This window comes from Orycteropus afer, unplaced genomic scaffold, assembly GCF_000298275.1.
Source record: "Orycteropus afer afer isolate SDZICR_OR568_19922 unplaced genomic scaffold, OryAfe1.0 scaffold00181, whole genome shotgun sequence".
In the NCBI taxonomy this organism is placed as follows: domain Eukaryota; kingdom Metazoa; phylum Chordata; class Mammalia; order Tubulidentata; family Orycteropodidae; genus Orycteropus; species Orycteropus afer.
Window position 1 is genome coordinate 3,229,479 of NW_006921768.1, and position 16,941 is coordinate 3,246,419.

At 39.7% G+C, this 16,941-nt stretch overlaps 1 protein-coding gene across 1 annotated transcript in view; it reads left to right on the forward strand.

Annotated features, from left to right (window-relative positions):
- Positions 1–1,495: 1,495 nt before the first annotated feature.
- The window catches only part of LACTB2 (lactamase beta 2), a 41,855-nt gene continuing 26,409 nt past the window's right edge, over positions 1,496–16,941 (forward strand). Inside the window, exons 1-2 of the mRNA XM_007947345.2 lie at positions 1,496–1,617; positions 9,234–9,397. Of these exons, the coding sequence (XP_007945536.1) occupies positions 1,496–1,617; positions 9,234–9,397 (286 nt within the window). The remainder of the gene's footprint in view (positions 1,618–9,233; positions 9,398–16,941) is intronic.

The following is a 16,941-nucleotide window of genomic DNA, read 5'->3' on the forward strand; positions in this document are numbered from 1 at the left end:
CTGTTCAAACTCACCAGCCACTCCTCAGAAGAAAGATGGGGCAATCTACTTCCATAGTGATACTGCCTCAGAAACCCAAGGAGGGGTCACTATGAGTCCCATCCGACTCCACAGCGTGAGTTTGGTTTTTTGGTTTGGTACAACTGTCTAAGTTGATGAAACTAATAATTTAGCACCTGTGCATTTTCTTTTAGATAAATTATAATTTTTATATTCATTATTATTCCAAATGGGCAGTGGTAGTTAATACTGGAGCGGAGTTTGGATTAGAAAAGGCTTCATCAGAAAAAATACGTCGCATAAATATTCGGCACAAAACTCCTCCACACGCCACCCTAGTTTGCTGAGTAACCAGACAGCTTGGAGAGAGGGAGGCAGCTCCCTGGAAGTGTTCCCCCAGTGTAGTTGATACAAGCCAGATAGTAACTAGGTTCCAGACGAAGTCCAGCTGGGTTCACAGAGCTCTGATTTGGGCAAGTCTCCAAGCCTTCGGGGTTTTTTTTGTTTGTTTGTTTGTTTTTGGTTAAAAATGGAGATTGATAGTGCCTACGTCTTAACGTTGTGGCAAGGATTAAAGGTGATAATATTTGTAAAAAGCCACTTACTAAACATTTGTTGTTGTTGTTATGTGCCGTCCAGTCGGACCGGACTCATAGCGAACCCTCCTTGGGTTTCTGAGGCAGTATCACTACGGAAGTAGATTTCCCCATCTTCCTTCCGAGGAGTGGCTGGTGGGTTTGAACGGGCCAGCCTTCTGGTTAGCAGTCAAGTGCCTTAGCCACTACGCTACCAGAGCTGCCTACTAAACGTTATTGCTATTATTTTGAAAGATAAATAAGCAACTTCCCCCCCTCTTTCCTCCTCCCCCTAGCTACCTAAAAGCCTGGCTAGCAATCCTTGGAATTTAATCCTCAATAACTAAGCCCAAACATGCCTGCCTCTGCCGTACTACACAATTTCCAGATGAAAATGTCTCCTATCCAGCTGGGCGACAGCGCCTGCCTGGGTAAACTTCAGGAAAGAGCTCCTCAAGCTAACCAGAAAGATGGTGGTTCAAACCCACCAGCCACTCCTCCAAAGGAAGATGGGACAATCTACTTCCCTGGAGATACCGCCTCGCAAACCGAAGGAGGAGTCGCTATGAGCCGTATCCAACTCCAAAGCAGTGAGTTTGGCTTGGTTTCTGGACAAACTTCTGTAAAGAAACCAGACTCTATAAGACAAGGCAGCGCGCCCCCAAGCCAAATCCCGCCTCGCCTGAAGCCACGTCACGCCACGCGCCGGCGAAATGCCTCCAGCAGCGGCGCGCACGGAAGCACGTGACAACTGGTCTCACACTCCGTTCACCAACCTTACAGCTGCCAATTGCCTCCCATAGCCGCTAGGGCGGCGTCACGTGACAGCTGGCCCCATCCCACCTCCACTCCCCTTGGCTTGCGAGTTCCGTTCTTATATTGTGGGGTTTTCATCCGGCCGGCAGGCGTCTTGAGCGGAGATGGCTGCCACTCTGCAGCGCATCGAACGGCTGTCCAGTCGGGTGGTGCGTGTGCTGGGCTGTAACCCAGGTCCCATGACCCTGCAGGGCACCAACACCTACCTGGTGGGAACCGGCCCCAGGTAAAGTCTCACCCGCCCCCAACACTCACCTCTTGCGAGCTACGCGAGGCTGAGGTTGCAAAGATTGTGCTCGGAAAGCGAGGCCCTGTGCTCCGAAACTGGCAGCCCCATCTGAGGTCTTAAGTAGCCGGCGATTCTAGAGCTTTTCTAAATCAGGACTACCCTGGGTGGTAACCATTCCGACTTAAAATCGCTACCTATCTACCAATCCATTGCTGTGAGTTCGATACCAACTAAGAGCGAACCTGTAGGACGGAGTGGCACTGCCCCATAGGGTTTGGAAGGCTGTAAATCTATCTCCCTCAGAGCAGCTGGTGGGTTCGACCTGTAGGTTAGCGAAAGGTCACCAGCCTCGCGCTTAAGCACTGCGCAGCCAGAGCTCTTTCTACACATGGCTAATGGGATCATATTCATTATTATGAAAAAGGAAAAATAAACCTCACTTCCTGCTTTTAAAACGCATTTACTTTCCTTTGTGTTTGAATGCCAGGGTGAGCATCCTTAAGCTGTTGAGAGGTCAGGATCCTCGGTAATTTTTTTAAGAGTCCAGGAAAGAGTTTGCTTTGCTCACATCCTGACTTAGGTGTTTTGCCTTCACAAAATCGGTTGTGCTAAGGCAATTTTCTTAACTCAGCAGCAGAGGGCAGGATTTTCTTCTAACTTGTTTGCGTTTATAAGTCAGAGAGGGTCGCTATAGCGCGTTCTAAGGAGGTGACCATGACTAATTTTTTGTTGTTATTGTTAATGTGACATTAAGGTATTTTGCAGGTGTAGTAGCCTACCTGTATTTCTTAGAAAATATTTTTTCTCTTGGCCAGCTGCATTCTGTTTTTTGTTTTAGTGGAATTACACAAAAATAGTTGGTTTACAGTACAGCGTATTTTAAGCATTAAGCAACTTTTGTATATGTACTCTTTAGTACAAAAAAGAAAATTCTTTCCCGACTCATAGTGATCCCTCCTTGGGTTTCTGAGGCGGTATCTTTAAGCAAGTAGATTGCCCAACCTTCCTTGGGTTTCTGAGGCGGTATCTTTAAGCAAGTAGATTGCCCAACCTTCCTTCCGAGGAGTGGCTGGTGGGTTTGAACCGCAAGCCTTCTGGTTAGCAGTCAAGTGCCTTAGGCACTACGCTACCAGTTGAGGTAGCCTAAGTTAATGTGCAGATGATACTACTCTACTGTATAAAGTTAAAGAGCCGAGAGGTTAGCAATAAGTATTAAGTGGGTCCAAGGCTAAGGTTTTGAGATAGATATCTACCTGTTTAATTTCACAGAACAGTTCTGACATGACAGAAGGCTTCCATATTATTAAACTCAGTGGCATTTTTTTCACTAAATTTATTTGAACTTCAGCATCGTTTCATGTTGTTGACTGCTCCCTTCTTGATTTGCTAACACCACTTCTCCTGGTTTCCCCTGCGTCTCTAGTTGCTCTTCCTCATTCTCCTTTATAGTCTTCCTCTTTACCAGATCTTTACTTGAGTCTTTCAAGATGCAGTCCTAGTTTGTGTTCTCATGCTGCATTCTCTACCTAGATGATACTGTCTCCTTCTTGGCTTCACCTATTATCTGTTCATTAATAATGCCCATATTTCAAACTTGAGCTTCAAGCTCAGGGAACCAACTGCTTATTTAAATCTTTATTTGGACGACTCACAACCACTTGACATTCAATATATTTGAACATGAACTCATGGGCTTACCCTTTAATCCTGGTCTTATCCGTATCTTGATAAATAGAGCATTCCACAGATTTGAGCAAGGTAAATGTCTGAGTACCCTCCCTGATACTTCTTAGCTTCCTATCCGAGCCATTATGAAGATCTCCATTTCCATTTCTATCACCCAGTCCAAACTTGTTTAGGCTTCGGTAGTAGCCTCATAAGGAGCTTTGGTGGTACGGTGCCTAAGGCATTTGGCTGCTAACCAGAAAGTCGGTGCTTCAAACCCACCAGCTGCTCCGCAGTAGAAAGATGGGGCAGTCTACTTCTTTAGAGATTTACCACCTTGGAAACCCAGTGGAGTTGCTGTGAGTTGGACTTGACTCGATGACAGTGGGTTTGGTTTTGGTTTTAGTAGTCTCATTATTGGCTTCTCTGCATCCTTGTTTGTAGTTTACAGAGCAAATTCCCTTTCCATACAGCAGTTCACATACACTTTGTCTCATGACATTGGCTACAATTTACCCCAATGCAACAGCTCCCCTCTCACTTCTTCCCGATAGTTACCTCTTCCTTATGTCCATCCCTCCATGCACTCCTGCCCCCTGAGCTGTCTCCCTGTGCATAAACAGCCCTTCTTTCTCCCATGATTGTTCTCTCCAACGAGTATACCTACCTTAGGTAAATGTTCAACTCATATGCCTGTCTTTTGTTTGGCTGGAAGCCACAGGTGTATGTTTGTCCTTCTTAAATGCACTTCGCCCTGTGTAGCCTGAGTTGTTGTTGTTTTGCCATCAAGTCAGCCCCGACTCATAGCGACCCCTCCTTGGGTTTCCGAGGCAGTATCACTACGAAAGTAGGATTGCCCAACCTTCCTTCCGAGGAGTGGCTGGTGGGTTTGAACCGCCAGCCGTCTGGTTAGCAGGCAAGTGTCTTAGCCACTATGCTACCAGAGCTCCCGAGTAGTAGTTTAAAATTAAAATTGGAAGGCTTTATGTAGTCTGGCCTCCACCTGCCACATCAGCCTCATTTCAAGCATCTCCTCCTTTGCTTTCTGCACTTGAGCCATTCTGGCCATCTTCTCTAGTGCCAAAGGCCTGTCAGTCATGTTTTCACCGGTACGCAGGCAGCATCGGTATTCTAAAATATATTTTCTTTGCTACTAGATTTTAATAAACTTTTATATTAACCCTGTTAATTTTCAGTCATAACTTTTAATCAGCATGATATGATCTGTCTTTGATTAAAAATAAAGATACTATTATTTAAATTCAGCTTTATTTCAGCACAGATTTCCTTGGGAAGAGGGAGAGGAAAATTAAAAAAAGAAAAAAAATCGAAAAGTCTTAGTGTAAAGCAGGGAACGATTCCTTTCAAGGCCCAACCAAAAACCCAAACCCACTGCCATTGAGTCTGTTCCAACTCATAGCGACCCTGTAGAACAGGTTAGAACTGCCCCGCAGGGTTACCAAGGCTGTGAATCTTTACAGAAGCAGAATGCCTCATCTTTCACCCATGGAGTGGCTGGTGGGTTCAAACCGCTGTCTTTTTCATTAGAAGCTGAATGCCTTAACCACTGTGCTACTAGAGCTCCTCTCAAGGTCCAGGTTACCCTCAAAATAGCCCAAAAACCAAAACCACTGCTATCAACTTGATTTCAACTTACAGCCACCCCCACTGGGTTTTTCCAAGCTGTAAATCTTTATGGAAGTAGATTGCCTCATCTTCTTCCCACAGAGCAGCTGGTGAGTTTGAACTGCCGACCTTCTGGTTAGCAGCCAGATGCCTTACACACTGTGTCACCAGAATTCCTCTAAGTGACACTTAATTAAAAGGCAACAAGAAGTTGTAGTTAATAAGCACCAAATTTCCCAAAATAAATGGAAGCAACTAAAATCTAGGATAGTGGATTTGTTGGCAATGTCAAAGTGGTATAGTTCTGTATATTTTTAATTCAGAGAATGACTAAATATGCATAGTGCCAAGCATGGCATGATGTATTATAAATATGGAGATTACTGTGTAAATTCCTTGACCATACAGGCCATGTCTTGCTCAACTTTGCATCTGACAAGTTACGTAGCACAGTATCTTATACATGATAAGTATTCATTAGTATTTGAATTGAATTCATTCACAGATATTTATGGAGTGCCTATTAAATACCAGGACTAATCTAGATACTTCTTGTTGTTGTTGTTGTTGTTATGTGCCGTCGAGTCGGCCCCAACTCATAGCGACCCCTCCTTGGGTTTCCAAGGCAGTATCACTACGGAAGTAGGATTGCCCAACCTTCCTTCCGAGGAGTGGCTGGTGGGTTTGAACCGCCAGCCTTCTGATTAGCAGTCAAGTGCTTTAGCCACTATGCTACCAGAGCTCCTATATCTAGATACTAGGGATGCATAAACAAACAGAATTAATTGTTAATTCACAGTATGCCCTTGATTTTAGCCTCCGCTTTTCTATCTCCTTCATTCTCTACCATAATCAGGTTCTTAACCTGGAGTCTGTGGTCACCTCCCCACTCCCTGAAACTCCATGGATATAATTCAGGGAATTAGTAGCCTTAGATGAGGAAGAAAAATACATCTTTATTAACCTAAAAATGAAAGTTAGTATTTTGTTTAATTATGAAGATAAATAACAAACCATGGTAGTAATAGCAGTACTTGTGTGGTTTTTTTTTTTTCTCTATAGCAATTAGAGTCATGACAGATACCTCAAAATAGTGTGTACATTCATTACTACTTAGAAATTATGGTAATTATAAGACTTGGAGCTAATCTTGTTATTTAGTATGATAATAAGGAGGCACATGAAATAGTGTATCACAAAATGTTTATTTTGATAACTGTGTTTTAGTATAATTGATTTACTTTGTAATCCTGTATGTTTTACTTTATGAACTTCAACACATTATTCTAAGAGGAGTCCATAGGCTTCAACACACCAACAAAAGGGCCCATGATGTAAAGAAGCTTAGGAACATGTTATCTACAGTTGTTCATCAAACCTGTTGAAATATTCTTCAGATCCAAAGAACATGGGCACTAGAGTGAGATAAATCTGGGTTCAAATATATGCTCTACTAGACTTTTTAACATTGGGCAGGTTATCTGTCAAGGCCTCCGTGTTCTCATCTGTAAAATGAAACTGAAATCTTCATATTGTTTTGAGACTTAAGTAAGGTAACAAAAAGAAAGCTCCTAACCTTTTTATTCATTCATCCAATACTTATTGAGTGTCTAGAACATGCCACTGTCTAGGCTCTGAAGATACCAGTGAACCAAACTGATAAAGTTCCTACCCTCATGGGGCTTAAATTTGCAGGAAGGTGGGGAAGTGGGGCAGAGATAGGAAATAAACAAATATGTGAATCTGTAATGTATCATGTGATAATAAGTGCTGTAGAGAAAAAGCAAGGAAAGAGGGCTAGGAATGTTGTCAAAATTCACCCTAACCCAAACCAAATTCATCTCAAATCTCCCTCCAGTGTTTACAATTGTAATTAAATGACACACCACTCATCTCACCTACAAACCTCTTAGTCATCATCAACTCTTTCCCTTCCCTTCTACAAACAATTAGTTTAAAAATTGGTTAAAAAATACTGTTGATGATACCTTCTAAATGTTCTTTAAACCATCGTCTCCTTATACTTTTACTGCCAACAGAACCTCATAATGCCCACCCCTTGGACTGGGATAGCCATCTGGTCTCCAGAACAGACAGTTTAGTAATGTGTACTTCTGAGGCATGTCAGATGCTCTACTGGACTTAGGCTGTAGCTAGAGGCCAGTGAACCATAAAGCCTCTGCCTCCTCCTCCCCTGTGAGAGGATGGTTTGTTTTTATTGTTTTGGGGTCTCAGGGAATAGGGTTAGGAAAAAAACCACCCAAAATAAAATAATCATCTGGTTACTTGTCATTGTTGTTGTTGTTGTCATATTTGCTCCATTTTAATGCTCTGCAAAATGCTTTCTATTATCTTTACTTCTGTTTCTTTTTGATCACCCTAGGAGCTTTGGTGGCATAGTACCTAAGGCATTTGACTGCTAACCAGAAGGCTGGCAGTTCAAACCCACCAGCCACTCCTCAGAAGGAAGGTTTGGCAATCCACTTCTGTAGTGATACTGCCTCAGAAAGCGAAGGAGGGGTCACTGTGAGTCGGATCTGACTCGACGGCAGTGAGAGTTAGTTTGAGTTCCCTACTCATTCTTGGAAGGAAGGTTGGGCAATCCTACTTCCATAGTGATACTGCCTCAGAAACCCAAGGAGGGTTCGCTATGAGTCGGGGCCGACTCGACGGCAAACAATAACAACAACACTCATTCTTACCTTCCACAAGAATGTAAGCAGGGTTTTTGTTGTTGTTGTTTTGCTTACAAGACAGTAAGAAATGAGGCAAGAAATAAAGGTGTGATGATACACAGCACGCAATCTGTAAACGGTTACTGATGGGTGAATGAATTCATTCAGACTTTCCATCAAGTCTAATTTGCTCTCAGCCAGCCTGAATTAGTAAGGTGTGACTGTGAAACAGCATGAATTAAGATGTTTGTGAATTGATTCTTGAACAGAAAATGTCACCCTGATTTCTTTAGTTCAGGAAATCTTCATCAAAAACAGCTGTCCCATAAATAGTCACTTATCGACTATCTCATTATCCAACATTACACACTTACAACAATAGTAAAAAAAAAATCTACTTGACTATTTTGCACATTAATGACGTACATCTGGTAGTAATGAATGTTAAGGTGGAGGCAAGAGTTAGTGCTGGCTGTAATGGTTACAGCTAAGTGTTATTTTGACTGAGCCATGATTCTCAGTGTTTTGGCCTTTAAGTAGTAATGTAATTTGGCAGCTATGTAATGATACAATTTAGCAATTATGTAATGATGTAGTCATCATCCATTTTATGATTTGATGTAGACATCTTCTATTTCACATAACACTGATTTTTACCTGATGACCAGGTCTTTGTATCCTAACCATGTCACTAAGTAAGGAGTAGGTGTGTAAGGAAAATTCAGAGCCATAAGCATAAAAATACACCTAATAGAGTTGTCTAAGTAAAGAAATAAAGAAGCCAAACTCCATGCTTCCTGTCACCTTCATTTTCCTGTGTGAGAGGGCCTATGTAAAAGTTCAATGATACATTACGAATCTAGCACTGAAGAGTAGTTTCCATAGGGATACTATCAAGTAAAACTTTCCATATCTATGAGACATTTGAGGGCTTTGTGAACGATCTAGAAGGCAGAGTGGATAAAAGGCAGAGTGGCACTCTAGATGCATACTACCTGTGTTTGAATGTTAGTGCTGCCATTTATTTGATGAGTAACCATGAACAAGTTACTTAACATCTGGCTATAATAATGAAGCACCTGCCTCAAAGGTTGTTATCAGGAAGATGTTTGTTAAAATAAGTAATGTCTTTGGAACGGTGCCATGCTTATTGTAAGTACTAAATAAATGATATTAGTTATTATTCCTTGTTCATTCTTAAGTTTATTGGTTTTTCTTCAAAAATTTTCTTAAGGTAAAATTACTATAGTTAAACTAAAATAATGTGGCTTGTTTTCAAGATGCTAAAAATAAAACAATAATATAATTTCTTTTAAAAATCACCTATATAAGACCAGTCAACAATTACTTTAAAACAAAGATGAGAATGTAAGGGAGTGGGGAAACTAGATTAATGAAAATGGAATAACCAGAATGGAAACAGCAGTAATGTATGCATTGTGAAGAATACCCAATGTCACTGAACAACTTGCTTAGAAATTGTTTAACAGGAACTTGCTGTGTAAACCTTCACTGAAGACATAATAAAATACTATTTTTAAAAAAATTATGTAGTTTCTTAAATTTAATATAAAATATCTGTGTGAGTAATATGCTGGTATTAACTCTATATTCCAACTGTGTGATTATCTTCCATTTAATTTTCAGGAGAATCCTCATTGACACTGGAGAACCAGCAATCCCAGAATATATCAGCTGCTTAAAGCAAGCTCTAACTGAATTTAACACAGCAATCCAGGAAATCATAGTGACTCACTGGCACCATGATCATACTGGAGGCATAAGAGATATTTGTAAAAGCATTAGTAATGGTAAGCAAAAAACATGTAGTAAGCTCATTAAGGAAAGCTATGGTTTTGGAATAATTTATTTTAGTTATATTGCTAAGTAAGCAAGTAAACCATTTACCAAATACCTTAAATTTGTTGTTGTTAGTTGCTATTGTGCCATGTCAGCTCTCTGTATATAGAATAGAACTGCTCCATAAGATTGTCAAGGCTATGACTTTTCTGAAGCGGATCGCCAGGCCTCTTTTCTGAGAAGCCACTGGGTAGGTTTGAACTGCCAACCTTATGGCTAATAGTTGAGTGCCATTTGTGCCACCCAGGGAGTCTACCTTATATTTAAATAGTGCTTTTAGATTGTGATATGGCTATTAAATGCTATTCCCAGTTTTATCATAGGAGGAAAGCAAAATACCCGTTTTCTGTTTTAAGTCCTCCTCTCTCTGTTCTCCTTTATTCAATGATGAAGGCCAATTTTAGTTTAGTCTATATGATAATTACTACTTAAGTGCCGGGCACTGGGCTGTTTGCTTTACATGGGTTATTTTGAGGTTATTGTTGTTGTTAGGTGCCATGGAGTTGGTTCCAACTCACAACAACCCTGTGTACAACAGAATGAAACACTGCCCAGTCCTCACAGTCATTGCCATGGTTTAGTGTATCATTGCAGTCACTGTGTCAATCCATGTCATTGAGAGTCTAGATGGATTGACACTGTGGCTGCAGTGATGGGCTCAGGTATGACAAGGATCATGAGGCTGGCTCAGGACTGGGCAGTGTTTCTTTCTGCTGTGTATAGGGTTGCTATGAGTTGGAGATGACGGGACAGCACCTAACAACAACAACTACTTTACCAAGTAGATATCCTTCTGCAGGGAATGGTCCCTTCTTTCAACATGACCAAAGTACGAGAGGTGAAGTCTCATCATTCTCGCTTCTGAGGAGCATTCCAATTGTGCTTCATCCAAGACAGATTTGTTTGTTGTTCTGGCAGTCATGATATACTCAATATTCTTCTCTTACACTATACTTCAAATACATCAATTCTTCTTCAATCTTCCTTATTCATTGTCTAGCTTTCATATGCATATGCTGTGATTAAAAATACCATGGCTTGGGTCAGGCACACCTTAGTCTTCAAAGTGACATATTTGCTCTTTAACACTTTAAAGAATTCTTTTGCAGCAGATTTGCCCAGTGCAATATGTCATTTGATTTCTGGACTGCTGCTTCCATAGGTGTTGATTTTGTATCCCAGTAGAATGAAATCCTTGACAGCTTCAATCTTTTCCCTTTCAGCATGATGTTACTTATTTGGCCAGTTGTAAGGAATTTTGTTGTCTTAATGTTGAGGTGTAATTCATACTCAAGGCTGTATTCTTTGATCTTCATCAGGAAGCACTTCAAGTCCTCTTCACTTGGAACAAGCAAGTTTTTGTCATCTGCCTAGCGCAAGTTGTTAATGAGTCTTCCTTCAGTCCTGATGATTCATTCTTCTTCATGTAGTCCAGCTTCTGAGATTATTTGCTCAGCATACATATTGAATAAGTATTATGAAAGGATATAAACCTGGCACACACCTTTCCTGATTTTAAACCATTCAATATCCCGTTGTTCTGTTTGAATGACTGCCTCTTGGTCTGTGTACAGATCCCTCATGAACACAATGAAGTATTCTGGAATTCCTGTTCTTCACAATGTTATCCATAATTTGTTATGATCCACACAGTCAAATGTCTTTGCATAGTCAATAAAACACAGGTAAACATCTTTCTAGGAGCTCTGGTAGCATAGTGGCTAAAGCACTTGACTGCTAACCAGAAGGCTGGCAGTTCAAACCCTCCAGCCACTCCTCGGAAGGAAGGTTGGGCAATCCTACTTCCGTAGTGATACTGCCTCGGAAACCCAAGGAGGGGTTGCTATGAGTCGGGGCCGACTCGATGGCACATAACAACAACAACAACAAACATCTTTCTGGTATTCTTTGCTTTCAGCCAGGATTCATCTGACAGGAGCAGTGATAACCCTCATTCTATATCCTCTACTAAATCTGGCTTGAATTTCTGGCAGTTCCCAGTCAGTATACTGCCACAACCATTTTTAAGTTATTTTCAGCAAAATTTCATTCTATTAGGGAAGATAAATAGTAAATAAATAATCTGTTAAATGGCAATAGGTGCTTTGAAGAAATACAAAGCTAAATGAAGAGAAAGGAGAAAGAAAATAAAGAGGAGGGACAAACCAAAAAACCCACTGCCTTCAAGTCATTTCTGGCTCATAATGACCCTGTAGAACAGGGTAGAATTGTCCCATACAGTTACCAAGGCTGTAAATCTTTATGGAAGCAGACTGCCTCATCTTTCTCCCATGGAATAGCTGGTGGGTTTGAACTGCTGGCCTTTTGGTTAATAGCCAAATCCTTTGCAGTGGCTGATTTATCTAGGGTAGACAGGAACAGAGGTTGAGCTATTTAGGTACCTGGGAGAAGGGGATTGCAGGAGCAAAGATGCTAGAGTGGGAACATGCTGGCATTTTTAAGGCAGTCAAGAGGTCAGGAAAAGGATGCATATATACATCTAAGTAATATTTTAAGTATTTTTAAGTATCTCCTTTTTAGACTTTAAGACTAGAATTAGAATACCAAGATAGTTTTAACTGCTGAACCTACTATCTCCAGGTTGCCAATTACAGAAAATGGTCTAAACCAACCTTGTCACCCTCCTACTTCCTTTTTTCCAACTCAAGGGAACTGTGTGCCACAAGGATTCATTCTGTCTCACTGTGAGTTTTCCTCACCTTCCTTTCTCTTGTCTATCTATCCGTTAAAATTTTTTTATTGTAGTAAAATTCACCTAACATAAAATTCCCCATTTTTAAAAAATGTACAGTTCATTGACATTTAGTGCATTCACAGTGTTCTGTGATTATCACGTCTATCTAATTCTAAGACATTTTCATCCACCCAAGAGAAACCCCATACTCAGTAAGCAGTGACCCTCCACATCCTTCTTCCCCCTCTATCCTGGCAACCACTAATCTACTTTCTGTCTCTGGATCTGCATTTTCTGGACATTTGTATAAATGGAATCACACCAATGTCTGGTGTTTTGTGTCTGGATTCTTTCACTTAGCATAATGTTTCCATATTGTAGCATACTTCATTCCCTTTTATGGCTGAGTATTAACCCATTCTATCAGGGTATTTATTCATTCATCAATTGATGGACATTTGGGTTGCTTCCAACTGTCCCCAGTAAGCTTTGTGAATTAAAAACTATTTTATTGTCACCTTAGTCAACTCCTTTTTAGTATGAGGATCAATATAAAAAATTAAAATATTTCTAGCCTACATTTTTTGCCTTTATCAGTCAAGTTTATTGAGCTTTAATTCTTACACATAAAATGCACCCACTTTAATTGTATGCTTACTGAATTTGAACAAATGTCCATGTAACCACTTGAATCACAATGTAGAACATTCTTACATGCCAAAAAGAGTCCCCTGTTGCCTCTGGATAGTGATTTTTCCATCACTAACTACTTGTCTGTTTTCTTTCACCATGTGTTAGTTTTGCCTGTCCTAGAATTTCATATAATGGAAACATACAGAATCACTCTTATGTGTGGCTTTTTTTGCCCAACATCATGATTTTGAAATTCACCCCTATTGCATGTCTTTTTATTCCTCTATACAATTTGATTATCCATTCACCTATTAGTGGACATTTGACTTATTTTCTTTAAATTAAAAATTAAAATAGTTTTGGAATCCATCCCAAAAAACCAAAACCAAACCCTCTGTCATCAAGTTGATTCTGACTCAGTGACCCCCATAGGGTTTCTGACACAGTAAATCTTTATGGAAATAGATTGCCCTATCTTCCTTCCATGGAGTGCCTGGTGGATTTGAACCATGAACCTTCCGGTTAGCAGTCAGATGCCTTAGGCACCGCACCACTAGAGCTCCTTTTGGATTCTATAGAAAATAATGTTTTTATAAAGTCAGTTATCTGTTTAAAAGAAAATGAAGGAGAAAATTACCACTCCTTTATTTAAAAAAAAAAAAAAAAAACTCAACTGCCATCAGTAAGACTCATAGCAACCCCTCCTTGGATTTCCAAGGCAGTATCTCTACAGAAGTATATTGCCCAGTCTTCCTTCCCAGGAGTGGCTGGTAGGTTTGAACTGCCAGCCTTCTGGTTAACAGTCAAATGCCTTAGGCACTAAGCCACCAGAGCTCCTCTGCTTCTTTATAACCACTAAAATTTTAATACTTTAAGAAGTGGCTTTCTGTCTTCCATTCCAGACTTTATCATGAAGCTAGATAAGCTGCCTGTAGACCTTGAGTTGTTCATTGCATTGAAATTGTACAGAGAGGTACTTTTCAGAATCTCCCCCTCAAAATTCCACACACTTTTTTTATGCTCTAAATCTTTAATCAGTAACATTCTCATTGGTAAAGCATGTACATTGTTAACAACATTGAATTTTTGCAGGCCACACGAAAATAGACTATCTTCATATACTTATAAGTAGCAGGTTCAGGCAACCTGCTTACAAAATATTAAAACATAATCAGTGTATAATTTGGGAGTTCATAGTGGCTTACTAAGGCACTCTGGTGGCATAATGGGTAAGGCGTTTGGCTGCTAACCAGAAGAAGGTCACTGGTTCAAACCTACCAGCTGCTGTGTGGTAGGAAGATGAAGCAATCTACTTCTGTAAAGATTTGTTGTTGTTATGTGCCATCAAGTTGGATCCGACTCATAGCGACCCCTCCTTGGGTTTCCGAGGCAGTATCATTACGGAAGTAGATTGCCCAGCCTTCCTTCTGAGGAGTGGCTGGTGGGTTTGAACCGCCAGCCTTCTGGTTAGCAGTCAAATGCCTTAGGCACTATGCTACTAGAGCCTTGGAAACCCAATGGGGGTCTCTATGAGTTGGATCAACTCTATTGCAGTGGGTTTGGTTTGGTTTTAGTGGTTTACTGGAGCCAGAATTTTACTGGTCAAGAGAACTATATAATCTCAAGCTACTTGAGAATTTTTTTTTGTTTTGCTTTTGAGTAAGTTTTGTAAAATGTATTTTTTTTTATCTGATAAAACAAATTGTTTTGCTACCAAAGTCAGAACTTTGTCAAATATTTTATATCTTAGTCCCAGGAGTCAAATGTTTGCTTCTCTGCTATTCAATTAGAATATATTTTCATTAGAAATTATTGTACATAAATAATATCACATGCTTGTATCAGCTTAAATAATTAGTGTTAGCAGTAATGTTATAATCCATTATTCAAATCTTAACAAATGACTGAGGGTTTGCTTCTATTAAAATAATTATATGATAGAGACAGAAAGTAGATTCATGGTTGCCAGGGACTAGGGGAGGAAGGGAACAAAGAGTGACTCTACCAGTGAGTATGGTGTGATAAAAGTGTTCTAACATTATGTAGTGGTGATGGTTGTACAATTTTGTGAATGTACTAAAAAGCCACTGAGTTATATACTTTAAAGGGGTAAATTGTATGATATGTGTTATATATTTCTTATAGCTGTTATTTAAAAATTATTATCATAATTCTGACTCGTAGCAATCCTTTAAGACAGAGTACAACTGTCCCACAGGGTGTCCAAGGCAGTTAATCTTTACTGCCTCATCTCTCTCATGTGTTTATAATATAGCTATTGTTAGTACTTTTATATGATTGCTTTCAGCATTATTATTTGTCCTGCATGGAAATTGCTATTGTGAATAGGATATGTATGTTCATATTTGCCCATAATTTTTTAAATGGACACAAAGTTACAGTATGATATTTGTTTTGTAATTTTAAGATAATTGTGATTTTCTTAAAGGATTATTTACAGATTTTATGACTAGAAACATAACACCTCCACTTATTTACTGAAATTAAGAATTATCCAGATTAAAAACAAAAAATAAATCTGTAGTGAATGATTAAAATAATCATGTAGTAGCAGTTCTAGTAGAGCATAATGCGTTTTTCTCCAGCCTCTAAGATTGAAAAATAATGGATCTTAGAGTTGGAGAGGATAGGTGCTCTTTTCTGTTATTTGTTTTCTTTTGTATTTATTTCAATGTTTTAACTCCTTTATCCTTCATACTAGCCAGATTTCTATGCCTTGGTAATTTTTCTTTGGAAAAATTGAAAAATGGAAGACAGAAATTTTTCTTTGAAATACCTTTTTTTCTCCATCCGTATTTCCCATGCTACCACCATACACTGTTCATTATCTTCTGGCTGGTTGCAGTCATCTCTCTTGGTGGTGCGCTCATCCCCTCTAGTCTCCCTACCCCTGCTGCCATTTTGATCAGCCTATCAACACTATTTTATATCTTATGCAGTAGTGTGCAGTGGTCATTACACAGTAAAGTTTTAGTTCCTCTATTCTCTGAAGAGCACTTTAAGCCCCTATGTCATCTGAACTCACCTTACCTTTCCAGGTTTATCTCTACTCTTTTGAGCCAGAATTTTGTTCTACACAAGTTGGTAGTTAAACTGTCCGAATATACCATGCTCATTCTCATTTCTATATCTTTACTAATGCTGTTCCCCTTGCCTCTGGAGTCTTTTTCTGTGCCTTTTCATCCCACTTATCTTTTATGTGCCACCTCAAGTTCTATCATATTTATGAATTCTTTCCCAATTGTTTCTCCCTTTTCTGAACTCTCATTGCTTTGATTAGCTGAACTACTCACTTATTGTTGTTGCTGTTATTTGCCATTGAGTCATACCTGACTCATAGTGACCTTCCTTGGGTTTCTGAGGCAGTATCACTATGGAAGTAGATTGCCCAACCTTCTTTCCAAGGAGTGGCTGGTGGGTTTAAACTGCCAGCCCTCTGGTTAGCAGTCAGGTGCCTTAGGCACTACGCTACCAGAGCTCCTGAACTACTCACTTAGTACTTGTTAAATGGTAAAGCTTAACTCTTTATTTTCTGTTTTTAAGTTATTTCCTGACTATGACAGTTTTTCAGTACTTTTAATGTCACTGTACATGACTGAAGGAACCCTGGTGGCTCAAATAGCTAAGTACTTTGCTGCTAATTAAAAGGTTGGTGATTCTAACTCACCCAATGGCCCCAAAAGAGAAAGACCTAGCAGTCTGCTCCCATAAAGATTACATGCTAGAAAACCCTATGGGGAAGTTCAAAAATTGACTCAATGAGACGTAACAACATCATCATCACTTTACACTATTTATCTATCAACATTCTATACACTATACATAATATACTGGTTAGATCATTGTCACTCAGTTGCTGATTGGCAAACTAATTGATTTTCTTTGTGTCAGTAAGTGGCAGTGTGAATTAAACTTATTTTAAAGGTTTAATATTTTAGAAGTAGGTCTAGGGCTCCCTTTTGGACTCACAGTACAGGCCTTAAGCTAGCATCCTTTTACTATGAACCTCTGATGTGACTTATATTACTATTTTTCAGGCACCCAGATAGAGAAAATTTCTGAGGTCTGTCTTACTGTCTCTTCAACACCTGTCTTGATGTCAGAGCTATTTGAGATTATGGAAAAAACTACTTTTAAAAAATTTTG